This window comes from Perognathus longimembris, chromosome 22 (genome assembly GCF_023159225.1).
Source record: "Perognathus longimembris pacificus isolate PPM17 chromosome 22, ASM2315922v1, whole genome shotgun sequence".
NCBI lineage: Eukaryota > Metazoa > Chordata > Mammalia > Rodentia > Heteromyidae > Perognathus > Perognathus longimembris.
In genome coordinates, this window is record NC_063182.1 from 9,577,505 (window position 1) to 9,596,688 (window position 19,184).

At 48.4% G+C, this 19,184-nt stretch overlaps 1 protein-coding gene and 1 non-coding gene across 6 annotated transcripts; both read right to left on the reverse strand.

Moving 5' to 3' along the window:
- Window positions 1-779: 779 nt before the first annotated feature.
- Zbed3 (zinc finger BED-type containing 3) lies at window positions 780-18,171 on the reverse strand. 5 transcript variants are annotated; one of them, XM_048331192.1, is made up of 3 exons: window positions 18,164-18,171; window positions 7,615-7,674; window positions 780-1,543 (listed from the first exon to the last, which is right to left on the reverse strand). In XM_048331192.1, the coding sequence occupies exon 3, from the start codon at window positions 1,524-1,526 to the stop codon at window positions 831-833; it is 696 nt and encodes a 231-aa protein (XP_048187149.1). In that variant the 5' UTR covers window positions 1,527-1,543; window positions 7,615-7,674; window positions 18,164-18,171; the 3' UTR covers window positions 780-830. The 5 variants fall into 5 exon arrangements, with proteins under 5 accessions (XP_048187149.1, XP_048187151.1, XP_048187152.1 ...); XM_048331194.1 differs by having other exon boundaries at window positions 780-1,540; window positions 18,164-18,168; XM_048331195.1 differs by lacking the exons at window positions 7,615-7,674; window positions 18,164-18,171 and adding an exon at window positions 8,216-8,329.
- LOC125340261 lies at window positions 3,470-3,605 on the reverse strand. Its single transcript, XR_007208737.1, has one exon. It is a non-coding gene; the product is annotated as a small nucleolar RNA SNORA47 (small nucleolar RNA).
- Window positions 18,172-19,184: the final 1,013 nt, after the last annotated feature.

The window sequence follows — 19,184 nt, forward strand, 5'->3', positions numbered from 1 at the left end:
ACACTCTACCATTTGAGACAGAGCTCCACTTCCAGCTTTTTTGGGGGGTAGTTTAGTGGAGGCAAGAGTCCCACACTTTTCCTGCCTGGGCTGGCTTCAAACCACAATCCTCGGATCTCTCCCAACCTCCTGACTTGCTGAGGTTCCAGGTGTGAGCCACTGACATCCAGTATTTTTTCTGTTTAGTGAGACTGAGCAGGCTGAGGGGGAAGGTGAACCCTACGCACCAGGAAACGCAATTCTTTGGAGGAAAGGCACATTCCACCTCCCAAAGGAGGGATTCCAATGAAAGAGAGGATGGGGGAGGGGAAGGTGGGGGAAAGTTCCTATTTTCTCTTTCAGGGGCTGTGGTGGCCTGGAAAGTCTAATACTGCTCAGGAGGGTGACCTGCGGTGCAGGAGCAAACCATGGAGGAAGCTGGTCCTGGGCGGGCAGCGCAGCGCAAGCCGCGCTGGGGAGGACGAGGAGAGGAAGGGCGGGGAGATCTGCTCGGATCCTGAGGTCTGAGGACGGGGAGGGAGCTGCTCTTCTTCGTGACAGGAGCAACGGGGCCATATTTTGCTTGGGAGGAGAGGGAGGGGAGATGCGCTACACCTGCCCTTGGGTCTGAACCCGCGAAAGAAGCCAGCGGAGGGAGGCTGGGGGCCGTCCCGGCGCGCCCCGGAGAAGGTTCCGGTCACCTGCCCCCTGAGCCCCGACACGGGGGCATGGGCTTCCCCGCGGCGCCGTCCGTCCGGCGCTCTGGTCCTCCGAAGGGCCGCGCACCGCGGCGGGCCCGTGGGCGGCTCGGTGCGGGAGCGAGGGCGGGGTCGGTGGCCGCGGCCACGCCCTCACAGCAGGACCTTGGTGAGGATGGCCCCGTCTCCTTCCGGTTCGTCTTTGAGCGGCAGGGGCGGCCCGCTGGCACACGCCGGGGCGCCCTCGTGGCGACTCTGCTCCAGCAGCCGCGCCTGCAGCAGCTCCCGCTCCGCCAGCAGCGCGCGCCCCCGGCGCTCCAGGGCGCGTTCGTCGTCCTGCAGCGCGCGCCGCCGCTGCTCCAGGGCGCGTTCGTCGTCCTGCAGCGCGCGCCGCCGCTGCTCCAGGGCCCGCTCGGCCCGCTCCACGGCCGCCTCGCGCCGCTCCAGCTCGCGCTCGCGCCGGCTGCCGCGCACGGCCAGGGCGCCCATCTGCTCCAGCAGGCGCGCCCAGTCGCCCTCGGCGGCCCCGGGCGGCGAGCTCCGGGCGCCGCTCTTCTCCAGCTCCCGCCGGTGCGCGCTCCTCAGGTGCCTCCACAGCGCAGGCGTCCCCGCCTGCAGGCCCGGGCCGTGGCCCACCTGCTCCCCGCACAGCCGGCAGGTGGCCCAGCGGCCCGAGGGCTGCCCGGGGCGCGCGGGGGCCAGGTGGAAGTAGCCCCAGGCCTCGGAGTACGGAGCCCCGAGGTGGCCCGGAGGAGCCGGCGCCAGCCCGGGGCACGGGCCGCCCTGCGCTGCCTCGTCGTCCGGCCCCTCGCTCTCCTCCATGATCACCGCCTGCTCCTCACTCCTCATTCCTTCCTCGGGATCTGCTGCGGGCGAGGGGTGGGGATGGAGGAGGAATCATCAATCACTTCCGTTGGATACACACAGCTCGGGTAACCAACCGGTCAGCGGACCACCGACACTCCAGTAAAAACCAAGCAGCCGTGGACAGACACCAGGAATACACAGGTGCAGGGCTCTCTGTCTGCCTGCCTCCCCCCTCCCCGTGTGTGTGTGTGTGTGTGTGTGTGTGTGTGTGTGTGTGTGTGTGTGTGTGTGTGTGTGTGTGTGTGTGTGTGTGTGTGTGTGTGTGTGTGTGTGTGTGTGTGTGTGTGTGTGTGTGTGTGTGTGTGTGTGTGTGTGTGTGTGTGTGTGTGTGTGTGTGTGTGTGTGTGTGTGTGTGTGTCTGCTCTATCACTTGAGCCACAGCTTCACTTCCCGCTTTTGGCCGGTGAACTGTGGATAAGGGTCTCTTGGAGACTTCCCTGGGATCCTTAGATTTCAGCCCCCCATTAGGTGGGATTACAGGCACGAGCCACCATTGCCTGACTTCTGCACCTTACCCAGGCCCGGAAGACATAAAGCATCAGTGGTCTTTGTTGCTTGATCCAACTAAGCAGCCCCTCTAATATATCTGGAAGATAGAGAGCTTGCTCAATGCTTCCAAGGAAAGAAGGAAAAGAAAACGAATAGTGTATTGCTTTGTCTAACAAGCATTTGAGTTAAAGGAACTAATGTGAAAAGGGTCATTGCCTAGTCTTCTCCATTACGAAGAGAACTCACCACTGCAATAATCTATTTACAAAAGGGGCAATAAGTCCACGAGAAACCAAATGTAGGACTCTAGACAAACTTGCCTCAAAAAAAAAAAAAAAGAATATAAGACCAATTGGGGGACCAGGCTCAGACAGCTAGTAATGCCAGCTCTGGCCAGTCGATTCTGAGCCAACAGCAGAGGCTGTGATCAAGTTCTAGAACCTCTCTGGTTAAAAGCCGCTGGGATTGACTTAAGACAAAGATGGGCCCAGGAAAAATGAGCTGCAGGAGTAACAGTATTGAGAGTAAGCTTTGAATTCAACTGCTAATAGTCTTGTTACAAATGCATTATGATTTTCTCAGCCTAATTTGTTTTTCCCATAGCAAGTTCACTTATCAGGCATGCCATTTAACAGACATTCTACATTTAAAAAGAAAATGAATCACGGGGGGGGGGGGAGCCTTTCCACATGCAGGTGGCTCATGCCTGCAATCCTAGCTACTCAGGAGGCTGAGATTTAAGGATCTCTGAAGCCATCTGGGGCGGGGAAAGTCTCTGAGACTCCAATAACCCTCCAAAAACCTGGAATGGAGTTTTGGCTCAAGTGGTTGAGAGCCAGCCTTGAGAGAAAAAAAAAAAAGCTCAGGGAAAGCACCCAGGCATAGAGTTCTTCTGACATAAAAATGGCTATTAATGTATCTTCTGATATACAAGTATTGACTTAAATATGGTTAGTCATGGTAAGTGAAAGGTCTCTAGAAATTGAGATCTATATTTTTCCACAGATTTGTTACATTGCTGAAGTGAAAAACCTACGAGCAGGTGGGATGAGAGGCTATTGACCTCCTTCTAGAAAGATTTTTTTTTTTTTTTTTTTGCTGGTAGCTCATACCTGTCATTTTAGTTACCCCAAAAGCTACGATCTGGAGGGTCACAGGTCAAAGTTAGCCTCCAAAATAACTACAAAAGAGCCTGGCTGGAGGCATGGGTCAAGTGGTAGAGCACCAGCTAGGGCTTAAAATGTGCAGGACAGATTCTCTATCCTGTGCCTAAGTCTGAGAGTCATTGCTGATGTCTCTCTGTGAGATGTCTCTGGGTCTCTTTTAAATCCTCAGTTTTAAAATGGGAATGCCATCTGTTATGGAGTCAAGGTGGACACAGTGACAAGCACTGAGTTTGATGTCTTCATCCTTTGATCTTAAGGGCTAGCTCACCAGGACTGTGGGCCGGTGCAGTGCTGCCCCCCTGAGGACGGCAGAGGAGCGCGCTCTGCCTGGCCGCCCTTCTCTGTTGGAGGCCTCACCGATGGAAGGCAGCACGGTACACACCTGCCTCATCTTCTCAGGCCTCCACCGCACGCAAATTCCCTATCTCCAGTCCATGGCCACTGCCCTCATGGCCTGCCGGGCTCTGCAAGCCCCTGAGTTCATGGAACTGCAGAGTGCTGAGCCGGAGAAACCCAGAACACACCACGAGCTCTCACGAACGGATAGGAAGAAGACAAGCTGCCCTCTAGAGCCATGGGCAAGATAACTTAGGAAGCACCGCAATGGCCAGAAAAAGGGGTGGCAAGACACACACCACTTTTATTCAGGAAAATGCTATAATTAAAAATTCATTTTTTCTCCTCCCACTAAGCAAAGCCAAGCTGAAGCTGAAATGGAAGGCAAGAAGGCACACTCGCATATTCCCAGTGAAAAATGTGACCAAGCCTTCTAGTAGTTTCCGTTAAAATTAAAACTAGCTGAACTATCTATTATGTAGAAGATTACAGACCTCAGACTGCAACTTTCCTACTTTGACCTGCCAAGTAGCTGGATTACAGGCACGTACCGCAATACCCACTCACTGCCTTAATTTTTCTTGAACGTTTTTCAAACTACCCCAAAGGTGTCCATGGATGTGATTATTTTGCTTTCATCCATTTATTCCACCCAACTGCATGCCTACTTCAGAGTCTCATAGGTGCCTGTGGCCAAGCATTCCCAACACGATCACCAGTGTCTGCTTTGAGAACCTCACCACCTGGTAGGGAAAGAGATGTTTCCAACAGTAATTCTGATACATTTGGGAGAGGTCAGCTCAGTATTCCTTTATGAGAGTGGATTCCATCACACCATGTCCACTCTGGAGAAGGGGAGGAAATGGTGTAGCTTCCTGGCACAAAGGTCTTATGGGACCAGCTTTTTGCTGGTTAGTTGGAGATAAGAGTCTCATGGGTTTGTTTGACTGGCTGGCTTCCAACCAAGATCCTCAGATCTCAGCCTTCTGAGTAGCTAGAGTTACAAGATGAGCTGCCAGCACCTGTTATTAAACTTAACTCTTTCTACCATTAGCTAAAGGGCAGAGAAACCCTTATCTCTATGATTGATTTGTTATAATGTTGGGGACTGACCCTAGTTCCCATACGTGCTAGGCAAGTGCTCTGCCACTGGGCTATACTGCCAGCCCTGTCAGACATTAAAAAAAGTTATTTTTTTTTTTTTTTTGCCAGTCCTGGGACTTGGACTCAGGGTCTGAGCACTGTCCCTGGCTTCTTTCTGCTCAAGGCTAGCACTCTTCCACTTGAGCCACAGTACCACTTCTGGCTTTTTCTATATCTGTGGTGCTGAGGAATTGAACCCAGGGCTTCATGTATACAAGGCAAGCGCTCTGCCACTAGGCCATATTCCCAGCCCTCAATACATTTTTTAAAATGAAAATTATATAAAGTATTCTGCTCTGAAGTAGACTTTTACTTCAGATCCATATTAATTTAATACATCTCTCTATCAATATAGTCATCTTATAAGCCACCCACAGAAATTTATTTTATTGTTTAATAGGCTCATACACAGAAAACATACCAGAAAGGGTAACTTCCAAAGAACCAGGCAATGTCCTAACAAAGAAAATAAATAAATTACAGCTGTTTCACTCTAGTTGGATTAACTAGGCAGAACACTAAAGTATGTGTTGACTGAGATTGGATTTTACTTGAGAAATTAACACTAATATAAAATTTAGTGTTTACGTGGAAACACTCAAATGCATTTTCACCAACTTCATCAATGAGTGACTTAAACCAAAGCAGAATAATTGAAACAAATAATTCACCTTGACATCTGAAGTGCCAAGGAGACCACAACTCATTTACCTAACACCTGTCTATCTCTGTTAACCTATTAGTTCTGGAATTAGAGTCTGGAATCATGGGCCTCAAGGCTTGCACGGGGTTCAAAAGTAAAAACATCTAGGCTGGGGACTAGAGGGTTAAGTATGAAAGCATTTAGAAAAGAGTTATTTATATAAGGCTCTAAAAAATTTACTGGACTAAAACAGAGATATTCCCTGTTACAGGGCAAACTCTTACCTATTCTTACCATTAGAGAAAAGGGAGCAAAATTCTCTCTCTTAATGCATTTCAAAAATGAAAATTGGGGCTGGGAATATGGCCTAGTGGTAAAGTGCTTGCCTCATATACATGAAACCCTGGGTTTGATTCCTCAGCACCACATATATAGAAAAAACTGGAAGTAGCACTGTGGCTCAAGTGGTAGAGTGCTAGCCTTGAGCAAAAAGAAGCCTGGAACAGTACTCAGGCCCCGAGTTCAAGCCCTAGGACTGGCAAAAAAAAAAAAAAGAAGAAAATAAAATAAAATTGCAGAGTATTCTACCCTAGAATGGACTTTTATTTCAAATACACCTGATCTCTAAAAAAAAAAAAAAGTGGGATCCATTTCATGCATTTGTAGAAATGTTTAAGGTGAATTAAGAGAAATTTAAAGTTGTCCTTTTAAAGGTCTTGTAACTCACGTTTCTTTCTATTGTTTCTGGTACTGGGGCTTGATCTCTGGTCTTCAAGGACTGGCTACCTACCCCCTCCCCCCAAGTTGGTTCTGTCACTTAAGCCTTGCATGCCTCTAGTTCCTGAGATTTGAGTCTCAGGTATCTGTCAGCCTAGGCTGGCTGGCTGACTGATAGGCTTTGAATGGAGATCTTCAGATCTAAACTGAGTATCTAGGATTACAGGTGCCTCACTTCAAAACATTTTTAAAATTGAGGATTAACTAAGTTTGGACTCATGTATTTTTTCCTTTGCACAACGTCTTGTACTTTCTTTGTCAGTTGCTTCAAGCTATTTTGCCCCTCCCCCACAAAAATGTTTACTAGTAATAAGTAATATATAAAAAATACAGAAAGAATTGTAAGAAGCAACCGACGAGATGCATTCTCTAGGGCTGATGGAAGCTGGCGCCTCTCTCCTCTCACTTTGCGCCTGCGCTCTTAGAACAGAGATATTTAGGGCTGCACTCACTTTCCAATCAACTTTAAAACTAGGAACCCAAAGTAACAGTGGGGCGAGGGGGACTTGTTTATCCTGACCAGGGGGCGTCACAGTTACTCTTCCCAAACCCCTCCAAAAACAAGGTCTCGGGCAGTGTTCAACCATGCCCAACCTGTGCCAGGGATGCCCTGTCTGTTCAAACGTGCAGCACCTCCTGTCTGTCCCCCAAGACAGCTGGGACTACCCCGAAGCGCTGCCTGCAAGTACACGGCCCTTCCCCAGGCCTCTTTACTTGGCATAGGGGGGAGAATAGCGAGCTCTAACGTTGGATTCCTGGACTCTGGACCCGGGGTCTCAAATCACGGTTTCACAAGCCCCCCCCCCCCCATTGATGTCGATTTATTAGGCGATTTCTACCCTAGCTGCGGGAAGGCGGAGTCCCACCCGCGGCCCGCACTCTGTGCTTCCTCCAAGGAGAGGGAAAACCTCGCCCCGCCGGGTTTTGGGGAGGGTCCCGGGATCCTTTTGTTCGAGCACCCTGGGGGAGGGGAGAGCGGGGATCTGAGCCTCAGTCTGGCCTCTGGCTAGGAAAACGCCTACAAAGTACCACCAAGAGAAGGAGCTCAGCGCAGGGCGCGGGGCCCGGCCGCAGGGAGAGGGCTTGGCTCTGGGAGAGCGAACTGGGCGCGCGGGCTTCGAGACCAAAGGGGAATCTGTGGAGGGGTCCCGGCGGGGAAGGGGCGGAGGCGGGGCGCCCCGGGACCGCATCTGCGCACCAAAGAACAGGCGCGGGGCGCCCGATCGCGGGCACCGCGCAGCCTGGGAGGGGGGTCCCCGCGTCCCCGCCGGGGCACCCCGCGCTGGAGCCCGGCCCGGCCCGGCCCACCCCGCGTCCCCGCCGAGGCACCCCGCGCTGGAGCCCGGCCCGGCCCGGCCCACCCCGCGTCCCCGCCGAGGCACCCCGCGCTGGAGCCCGGCCCGGCCCGGCCCACCCGCGTCCCCGCCGAGGCACCCCGCGCTGGAGCCCGGCCCGGCCCGCCACGCCCCCCTCCTCCACGCTCCAGCGGAGTCGCCGCGGCGGGTCCCCCGCTCACCGCTACGCCCTCCATCGCCCCGGGCGGCCCGCGGGGCTGGGTTCCCGCACCCCCTCCAGGCTCCCCGCACGCAGACATCTTGGCGCGGTGGGAAACCTCGGCTTCCCGCTTCAAGACACAACCCTCAATTCCCGCGTCCGGGCTGCGGAGTGGGGCGGGGACGCGCGGTCCGGGCGCGAGGGGGGGGGGCGGCGGCCGAGAGCCCCGTGTGTCACCATGAAACAAAACAAAGGGACGCGATGGTTTGGGGATGCTTACAAGGCGACCGCGGCGCTTCGCACCGCTTCGCGTTAACCTTCCGAGACCTGAAGGCCCGCGTCCCGAGCTGCGAGCGCGGCGCGCCCCCGCTCAGGGCCGAGGCCGGTGACGTCACACGGCGACGGCTGCGCCCCCCACCCCCCCGCCCCAGCCACGGCCCGCGCGGCTCGCTGACGGGAGCGCGCAGGGCTGCTCAGGGCGCGCCGCCGGGACGCAGGCGACGCTCGGGTGGCGACGCCGGCGCCTCCGCGGCTCCCAGGGCGAAGGCCAGCGGCTCGGGTCCCACGCTTTCCTTAGTTTCCACATCTAGGCGGAAAGAGCCAGCTTTCCGAGGCGTGCTCACCGGTGTGCTGGTGCTGGCTGGCGTCCTGACTCGTGTTACTGGCTCCCGAAGGGATGCCGGGACTCGCATCATGGCCGGGTCCAAGCCGAATACTTGTCGTCGGGAAGCGGCCGGCCGAGCTCGGGGCTGCGCTTGGAGCATCCTGCCGACCGCTCCGCTCACGCCTCATTGGCCAACACAGACCACGTGACCAGCGGGCTGGCAGGCAGCGTGTGCCCGCGAGGTCACGGGCCAGCCAGTCCCCTGACAGTGAGCAGCCGAGTGCAGTTCCCTTGGAACAAGAACGTACTGCACACTGTAAGTGCAAGCCATTTCACCCGCTTTGATTCAAGTAATTTATTTATTTTGGGGAGGGGGAGGCTAATAATCAAACCCAGGGCCGTGTGCATTCCAAGCATACGTTTAATGAGTGAGCTACACTTCTGGAAACCCAGCCCCTTACATTTTAATCTGATTCCCGCCCCCCCTCCCCGCACTATAAAGTTGCAAACCCCACTTAATGGAGTTTCCCTTTCCCATACCATGAATGGTTTCAGAATTAAAAACTTCAAAAGGGATAATTTGGCAACGGGAAGGTTAACTATTAAGTTTACCGCGTTTCTTCTGTTCCAAAGGATGCTTATGGTTTAGACATCTGGAGAAAAGGTGAAGCAAATATGAATGGCAGGTCTTCCAGGAAGTCTCTTGGACGGAGAGAGCAGAGCCTGCATGGAGAGAACTGGCTCCAGGACTGGGATAGGCTCGACTGGGCATCTGCCGGCTTCACTGCAGCTCCGGAAGCCATCTCTCCAACTAAAACCCGGGGTCGACCAGACCTGACCTTGGGAGGTGGGATATTCCATAGAAGTTTCCAAAGTTTGTACAAAAGCACATTTTGCCAAAGGAAAAGGACACACTTGCACAATACACCTATTTTCTGAGATCCTTAGAAAGAACATCATTTTTTTTTTCTTTTGGATGTGGGAGAAAAAAAACAAACCCAATTACCTGTGTGAAGGTCGCTTGGAGGGAGGGGGGTCAAGCAGACGCTGGAGTCACAGATCTAGGGTTTTCGTGTTGTCTCCAGAGCAGCTTGCAGAATTCCAGGTTGCCTTTTGTGGCTTTAGTTGGGTCAAGTTGGAATGACCCAGTAAAATCTTCCTTTCTGACCAACCAGACTTACTCATCCTTTGAGTCCCCACCCTTAGGAAAACCCCACACAGCACACAGTTTTCTAAGGATCTCTCCTTCACCCGAAATTCTGTTGTCAGGCTCCTAACAATTGCTTAGTAGAACCTGGCCCTGCCTTACCAGCTCAGTGGCAGGAATCAGATCTCACATTTTACATATCCTCCCTCTCTGCCTCTATAAAGCCAGACACAAGGTGTGGGTGTCAGAAACGACTTGGCAGCATGGGAAGCTCAATATTAAGAACATGTCTGAAAGTGTAGGGCATGGATGAACATATCTTGGGTTCAATCCCTGGTACACCTCTCCCCTTGCCCCCACCAAAACCAAACTGAAACATTGCATGAGGTCCCAAGAGAAGTCACAAGATAGGATGGTGGTTGCCAGAGGCTGGACTAGAGGAAAGGGGAGTCTTGTAACACATACATTTTCAGTCTGGGTTCCTGGGAGAATTCGGAAGCGGGATGGGCTGAGAGCTGCCCAGCCACAGGGAAGTCCCTGTGATGGCACTTGGCACAGGCTCCAGGCCTTGGGCTCAGCTTCCCTTTCGCCACTTCTGTTTGTGAAATGGGAATACTTGGGCTGGGAATGTGGCTTAGTGGTAGAGTGCTTGACTAGCATGCATGAAGCCCTGGGCTTGATTCCTCAGCACCACATAAACAGAAAAGGCCAGAGTGACGCTGTGGCTCAAGTGGTGGAGTGCTAGCCTTGAGCAAAAAGAAGCCAGGGACAGTGCTCAGATCCTGAGTTCAAGCCCCAAGACTGGAAAAAAAAAGAGGAAGGAATGGAAATATTTGTAACAGGTTTTTTAGCTTAGACTGAGTTTTGTAGCTTTGTCTATAGAACAGTGGTGAGCTGGTTCAAACCTACCTCAGGCCCTATGCTAGGTTTCCTTAGTAATGAGGAAAACTTCGTGATGGTGGAATATTAGGCAAGTCACTAATCATCCCAGATCTTCATACGTTATTTGGCTTTGTTTCTATAGGCTGTGTCTATAGAATGGAGGTATTAATAGTTCCTAGGTCTGCTGGGTGGTTATGAGGATGAAGCCAAATGAATTGCATAAAATGCCTGCCGAGTACCCAAGACAGAGGAGCTGGGAAGTATGATGAATTATTTATAAACAGCAGCTGAGAATTCTTCCATCTTGCAATTGGAGTGTAGATTGGAGTAGGCCAGAAGTAGACCGCAGTCCCCTAAAACAGTGCCTTGTGTGGGATGTGTGTGTTCACGAATATACCAAAACCCTGGAAGGCGCTAGGCTGATGACTGGGAGGACAGCCTGACCCAGAGTATCCGGGCCTTATTCTAGCGGACTGTTTGTCTCTAAGCTGTATCAGCTGACCCAGCTCTCAGGGCACTGGAACCGGAGCTAAGTATTAGAGAACTGTTAAAGGCTGTGGGAGCACTGTTAGCATTTGCAGTTAAGCCTTGGTTGTTGATTTTTCCTTTACATGAGCTAAGATGTTGGAAGCCGATAATGTGACTTCCTGAAGTGATACCTGACAGACCCTTGACTCCATGCTGGAAAGATACCCCATTTCCCAAGTAGAGAATTTAGCTGTGCTCAGCTTCCAAAAGGGTAAATTAGGAAGGAAAGAAGGCTACAGGGAATAGAAGACACCTTTGTCTTGCTTTATAACCCCCTCAGGAACACAAAGAATCACTTATTGATGACTCCATATGAAAAGCCATGGTGGTGGGAGTTTATGTGTGTTACCTTAATCAATTCTTTCTCTATTTTTTTGTTATTATTTGTCATTATTATTTTGTGCTGATGTTGGGCTTGAACTCTGGACCAGGGCACTGACCCTTAGCTTTTCGGTTCAAGGCTGGTGCTCTACCACTTGAGCCACAACTCCACTTGTAACTTTTTGTTGGTTAATTAGAAATAAGAGTCTTCCAGACTTTTCTGCTTAGGCTGACTTTGAACTGTGATCCTCAGATCTCAGCCTCCTAACTAACTACCTGCATCTGGCCATCAGTGTTTATAATAATTTCATATTATGCTGATCTACAGAAATGAGCAGAAGAAACAGAAAGGAAGAAGAGACTTACCCCAGCTTTTCCAACAATCATGCTGTCAATGCCTGTTTTTTCAGCCACCTTCTCTCCCCATAGGTCCCCACAGTCCCTTCCCACCCCAGAACACAGAGACAACAGTAGGCTTCTGTTTGAGTAGGCAGGACCAGGAACTGAGGTTCAGAACAAGCGTTCTAGTGTCCTTGCTCTGCGCTAGCTACATCATCAGGGTCATTTTCTCTATGTTTTAAACATAGTTCCGTTTGTCCTTCCTTCCTTCCTTCCTTCCTTCCTTCCTTCCTTCCTTCCTTCCTTCCTTCCTCCCTCCCTCCCTCCCTCCTTCCCTCCCTTCCTTCCTTCTCTCCTTCCCTCCTTTTTTTTTTTTTTACAGGACAAAGGAATTTATTCTTGAATAATACACAATCCCTGTGAAAGCATTTAGCAATATGAAGAAACAAAATATCAACTTACTTGTTTCTTAGTTCACATACATGGGCTGTCAAGAGAACCCTGGGTTAAGGGTAACCCAGGGATAACGTTGACTGATGAATTTTTTTTCTGAATAATTATTCATTGTCAAAGTGATGTACAGAGGGGTTACAGTTTCATACGTAAGGCAGTGGGTACATTTCTTCCTTCTCTCCCCTCCCTCCCTCCCTCCCTCTCTCCCGCCTTCCTTTCTTTTTTTCCTTTCTGTGCCTTTACTGGGGCTTGAACTTAGGGCTTGGGTGCTGTCCCTGAGCTTTTTCACTCAAGGCTAATGCTTTATCACTTGAGCCACAACTCTGCTTTCAGCTCTTTGGTGGCTAATTGGAGATAAGAGTCTTGAGCTGGCTTCGAACTGGGATCCTCAGATCATAGCCTTCTGAGTAGCTAGGATTATAGGTGTGAGCCACTGGGGTTGGCCCAAAGCAGTACATTTAGAGACACACAATATTTGCTATTCCTGTGTGCTATAAATATGTAATTTATGGGGGAAATGGAAACTCTGGGTCACATTCAAATGGAGAACTATTTGTAACAAGAGGAAAAAGGTCTCATCGCTCTGAGTTCTGGAGAAGAATAATACAGTAAATCATATTAGTGAATAGAAATGTAAGAAAAGCTTTTATTTGGAAGTATAAATTAAATGTTAGTACAGTTCTGAATTTATTTCAAATATTTTTCATTAAGTACTTCCACTTTCACAATCTGATAGATTGCCTGACATTGAACCATAGTAAAATAATTTAGAGGCCAACTTGAAGGAACTTAAGATCAATGTACTCAGCACTCCTTGAAAAGAAGAAATATAGGGCATTTTTCTTTGAAAACAGATAGCAGGGCATATAGGTCATTGTCAGCTAAAAAACAAAAACAAAAAACAACCAAGACCTTCACAGTGGAGCCCATGGTTGCTATTTCATTGGCTTGCTTGGCTCACGGTTCAGAGGGTGAAGGACATCTTGTTTTTCTTTGCTCTCACTTCTGATTTGCAGCAATCATCTTTGCTGAGGAAAAGCCCCATTCCATTCTGGCCGCGTGGGCCCATGAGTGCTGGCTCTTTGACCACCAGGAGGGAAAGCCAGACACTTTGGGCTCTTCAAGAATTTTCAGATTGAACTAAAGAAGGGATGATAGCTGGAGACATGTGCTTGCAAAAGCGACTGGCTACCAGTGGTAGCTCTCCCTAGAGAGAAATAATGAGCTTGTAAGAAGAAGCTAATGCAAACCTAAGGACTGTAGCTGGGCCTTGGTGGCTTACACCTGTAATCCTAAGTACTCAAGAGGCTGAGACCTGAGGATTGTGGTGCAAAGCCCAGCCTGGCAGAAGAGTCCATGAGAATCTTATCTGCAGTTAACCACCAGAAGAATCCAAAAGTGGAGCTGAGGCTCAAGTGGTACAGTACTAGACTAGAGAAAAAAATTTAGGGACAACTCAGGCCCCAGGACTTGGGGAAAAAGACGTTTTTGTTGTTGTTGTTTTAACTCCAATACTTTAAAAAAAAAAGAGAGAGAAAATGCTGGGATGGAACCCAGAACCTTCTATATTACCTAATGCTCCCCTGTTACTGGCAGCTCCAGGAATAGTATTAGAGGTTAGCAGTGAGAGCTGATCATGAGCCATTTGGATCTGAATCACTTTGAGAACTTCTAGAGCTGTGGAATTAAATCTAAGGGCCCAGGAACTCGCCCCAAAACACTTGCAACTGATACCATGGATCCTGAAGTTTGAGCATCATTCATGTAGAAAGATGACCAAGAAGGTGACTCTGTGGTACAATGGAAAGATGGCTAAGAGAGTAAGGGTTTGAAAATTGTCCAAACCTGAGGGGAAGGGCCCAGCAGCACCAACACCCCACAGGTTCCTGAACTGGCAGAACCGGCCCCGCCCCCTTCCCAACAGGGGCCGGGAGAGGGCCGGTTGTGCAAACCCCACCCGAGGCGCCTGGACCTCGCAGACTCTTACAACTAAAACCACAGGCGCTGGTGGGCAATACCAGCCCAGCAGGGTCACCTGAGCCTGATCACATCCCCCACTCACAGCAGAGGTGAGGTTTGAAGGTGCCAAGCCACACCCGGACAGTCCATCCCACTGGACCCCACACATACCGCCCCCCCCCCAACAGACTCGTGGGAGGGCGCAAGCACAACCCAACAACCCAGGACTTGCTCTGGGAGGCATATCCCGCCGAAGTGCCTGTTGCAGTGGACGCACAGCGCACAGGAGGGCGGGACCCCCGGCGACAACGCCCGCTCTGGTAGGCGTGTACCCTGCACTGGTGGGCGGGGCCACAGCGGCAGCACCTGCTGCCGTAGACACGTCTACACAGGAGGGAGGGAAGAGCTACAAACCAAACCTGAGAAGCCATCCAGATCTCCAGATGCGCAAATCACAAAGAAACGTAACTCAGTTCATCAAAGGGCAAGCCAACTCGCCAGCTCCAAAAAGCAGCACGACTGAAGAGGAGATGGAGACTAAAAAAGCAAATGAGGCCATGTTAACAGGAATGATCGAAAGCGTCAGAAATGAAATCAGAAAACAATTCCAGGAATTTAGAGCGGAAATCTGGAAGGACACCCAGGAAGCCAAGAAAGAAATGGAAGCAAAACTGGGTACAATGCAAGCCTGCTTTAAAGAAATGGAAGCAAAAATGGATACAATGCAAGCTGCCTTTAAAGAAAATCTCCACATCCTGAGAATTGAAATGCATGAAAAAATAGATTTTAAATACAACTCTTTAAAGGAAGAAATCTCCACGATCAGAGCTGATATGACAACCATAAATAGCTCTCTGACATCCATAAACTCCGCAATTGAAACCATAACACAAAGAGTAGACCATATAGAATCCAGAATCTCTCGCCTGGACGATGAAGCAGCTGACAACAACCAGAAAATGACCACACTCCAAGAAAAGGTGAAGCTTCAGGGAAGACTAATCCAGGAACTAATGAACAAAGACAAGAGATATAATCTGCGCATAATTGGAATAGAAGAAGGAGCCGAATATCAGAGCAGAGGGCTTAATCATGTTCTCAATAAAGTTATTGCAGAAAACTTCCCCAATCTCACAGGGGACCCCATCCAGGTAACCGAAGTCTATAGGACACCTGGCAGGCCAGACCCCAGGAAAGCCACCCCAAGGCACATAATATATAAGACTACAGACCTCAAGATTAAAGAGAAAATTCTGAATTCAGCCAAAGCGAAGAAGGAAACTTTTTTCAATGGGAAGAGGATTCGAATAACATCCGACTTATCCACACAAACTTACCAAGCTCGAAGTGAGTGGAAGAACACCATCCAAGTACTCCAGAATAACAATTTACACCCTCGGATCAAATATCCAGTGAAATTGGAGTTCACATTCGAAGGGAGAACCAGATCTTTCCACACCAAAGAGGAGCTAAAGGAGTATGTGAATAAAAAACCAGCCCTACGGCGAATATTAAGAGGGGAACCCCACCCAACAGAGATCGTAAAAGACACACAGACAGAATCAGAAAGAAACTTCAATAGCCAAAGTCCAGCAGAAACACAAGCTCACTAAAGACAAGAAAAAAAAAAAAAGAAGAAAAAACAGCCCACCAAGAAAATGGAAGGAGAAAAAACACCCTTATCCTTGATCTCTTTAAATATAAATGGTTTAAACTCCCCGATAAAGAGGAGCAGACTGGCAGAATGGATTCGCAAACAAAAAGTTGACATCTGCTGTCTACAAGAGACCCACCTTACAGCAAGGGACAAAAACAGGCTTCGAGTGAAAGGATGGAGCAAGATCTACCAAGCAAATGCATCCACCAAAACGGCAGGTGTAGCCATCCTGATCTCAGACAAGCTGGACTTCTCTTTAAAGTCCACTCAAAAAGACAAAGAAGGACACTACATATTAATACAAGGAAAAATCCAGAATCAAGAAATCACGGTGATAAATGTATACTCACCAAACAAAAGAGGCCCGACATATGTCAAGCAAATTCTCAAAGAATTACAGAGCAAGATAGACGCAAACACAATCATAGTGGGTGACTTTAATACTCCTATCTCTCCAAGAGACAGATCCAACACCCAGAGGATTAGTAAGGGAGCTGAGGACCTAAATAACACCATTTCCCAAATGGATCTAACAGACCTATATAGAACCTTTCACCCTACAGAGACCCAATACACCTTCTTTTCAGCAGCCCATGGATCATATTCCAAAATAGACCACGTCATAGCCCACACAAAGAACCTCAGCAAATACAAAAGTATTGACGTCATCCCATGTATTATATCTGATCACAGTGGATTAAAGGTAACCCTCAACAACAAAGGATACCACAGAGCCTATACACACTCTTGGAGGCTAAACCCCACGCTGCTATCCAACACTTGGGCCACAGATCAAATTAAAGATGAAATCAACGAATTCATAAGCCACAATGACAAAGAAAACACATCACAAAGAAACCTATGGGACACAGCTAAGGCAGTACTGAGGGGCAAGATCATTGCACTCAGCACCCACATTAAAAGAATGGAAGCAGAACAGGTGAATACCCTCACGATGAAACTAAAACAACTGGAGAAACAAGAAATGACAGAATCTAAAACGACTAGGAGGGGAGAGATCACAAAGATTAAAGAAGAGATAAATCTGATTGAAAATAGAAAGACCATTCAACAAATAAATAAGACTAAAAGCTGGTTCTTTGAGAAAATAAACAAAATTGACAGACCCCTTGCAAGACTTACAAAAAAAAAGAAGAGAAGAGACTCATATTCGTAAAATCAGGGACTCCACAGGAAAAATTACAACAAGTACACACGATATTCAAACAATCATAAGGAGCTATTTCCAAAACCTCTACTCAGCAAAAAACAATAATTTTACAGAAATGGATCAATTCTTAGAGAAGTACAAACTGCCCAAACTGAACCAAGAAGAAAGAAATCAACTAAATAAACCACTAACTTACGGTGAGATACAGGAGGTAATCAACAACCTCCCTACTAAGAAAAGTCCAGGCCCAGATGGATTCACCAACGAATTCTACAAAACCTTTAGTGAGGAGCTAATTCCAATACTCCTCAAACTCTTCCGCGAAATAGAAACGGAGGGAGAAATCCCAATCTCATTCTACGAAGCTAATATCATACTCATTCCCAAACCAGGCAAAGATCCAACAAAAAAAGAGAACTACAGACCAATATCACTAATGAACACAGATGCAAAGCTCCTCAATAAAATATTAGCTAATAGGATCCAGAAACTGATCAAGAAAATCATACATCATGACCAAGTAGGCTTCATCCCTCAGTCACAAGGATGGTTCAACATCCGTAAATCAATCAACGTAATTCACCACATAAACAGAACTAAAATCAAGAATCACATTGTTATCTCAGTCGATGCCCAAAAAGCCTTTGACAAAATACAACATCCATACCTATTAAAAGCTTTGGAGAGAACAGGAATAGATGGAACATTCCTCAAAACAATAAAAGCCATATACAACAGACCAACTGCTAATATCATATTAAATGGAGAGAAACTTAAATCATTCCCCCTAAACTCAGGAACAAGACAAGGATGCCCACTCTCCCCACTTCTGTTCAACATAGTGCTGGAATCCCTAGCCATAGCAATAAGGCAAGAGGAGGACATCAAAGGGATCCACATCGGCAAGGAAGAAATCAAGTTATCCCTATTCGCAGACGACATGATCTTATATCTGATGGACCCAAAAAACTCAGTACCCAAACTCCTACACCTAATAAACCAATTTGGCAAAATAGCAGGATACAAAATCAACCCACAAAAGTCAGCAGCTTTTCTGTACACCAGCAATAGACAAACAGAAAAGGAAATTATGGAAACAATTCCATTTACAGTAGCCAAAAAAAGAATAAAGTACCTAGGGATCAACTTAACCAAGGACGTGACGGACCTATTCAATGAAAACTACAAAAATCTAATAAGGGAAATCAAAGAAGACACAAGGAGATGGAAAGACCTCCCATGCTCATGGGTAGGCAGAATCAATATAGTGAAAATGGCCATATTGCCCAAATTGTTATACAAATTCAATGCAATACCTATCAAAATCCCAGCCACATTCTTCACTGAAATAGAGAAACCAATCCATAAATTCATATGGAACAGCAAAAAACCTAGAATAGCCAAAGCAATTCTAGGCAAAAAAAGCAGTGCAGGAGGTATCACAATACCTGACTTCAAGCTCTACTACAAGGCCATCATAACAAAAACAGCATGGTATTGGTATAAAAACAGATCGGAAGACCAATGGATTAGAACTGAAGACCCAGAAATAAAACCGCACTCTTACAGCCAACTGATATTCGACAAAGGAGCTAAAGACATACAATGGAATAAACATAGCCTCTTCAACTACTGGTGCTGGGAGAACTGGGCAGCCATATGCAGAAAACTCAAAGTAGACCCAAGCCTATCACCATGCACCAAGATCAACTCAAAATGGATCAAGGACCTCAATATCAGACCTGAATCCTTGAAACTACTGAAGGACAGAGTAGGAAAGACACTAGAACTTATAGGCACAGGAAGGAGCTTCCTGAACAGAGTCCCAGGGGCACAACAAATAGGGGAAAGACTCGACAAATGGGACTACTACAAATTAAAAAGTTTCTGCACAGCTAAGGACATAGCCACCAAAATAGAAAGACAGCCAACGATATGGGAAAGGATATTTACCAGCACAGCAACAGACAAAGGCCTGATATCGGTCATCTACAGAGAACTCAAAAAACTAAGCCCCTCCAAGCCCAATAAACCTATTAGGAAATGGGCAAAAGAGCTAAAGAGAGACTTCACAAGAGAAGATATAAAAACGGCAAAGAGGGCTGGGGATATAGCCTAGTGGCAAGAGTGCCTGCCTCGGATACACGAGGCCCTAGGTTCGATTCCCCAGCACCACATATACAGAAAACGGCCAGAAATGGCGCTGTGGCTCAAGTGGCAGAGTGCTAGCCTTGAGCGGGAAGAAGCCAGGGACAGTGCTCAGGCCCTGAGTCCAAGGCCCAGGACTGGCCAAAAAAAAAAAAAAAAAAAAAAAACGGCAAAGAAACATATGAGGAAATGCTCAACATCCCTGCTAGTAAAGGAAATGCAAATAAAAACAACCCTGAGATACCACCTCACCCCAGTTAGAATGGCCTATACTCTGAACTCAGGAAACAACAAATGCTGGAGGGGCTGTGGGTAAAGAGGAACCCTTCTCCATTGCTGGTGGGAGTGCAAATTAGTACAACCACTTTGGAGAACAGTATGGA

Coding starts and splice junctions, on each gene's coding strand:
- Zbed3 (XM_048331192.1), bottom strand. CDS start 1,526: ATGAGGAGTGAGGAGCAGGCGGTGATCATGGAGGAGAGCGAGGGGCCG.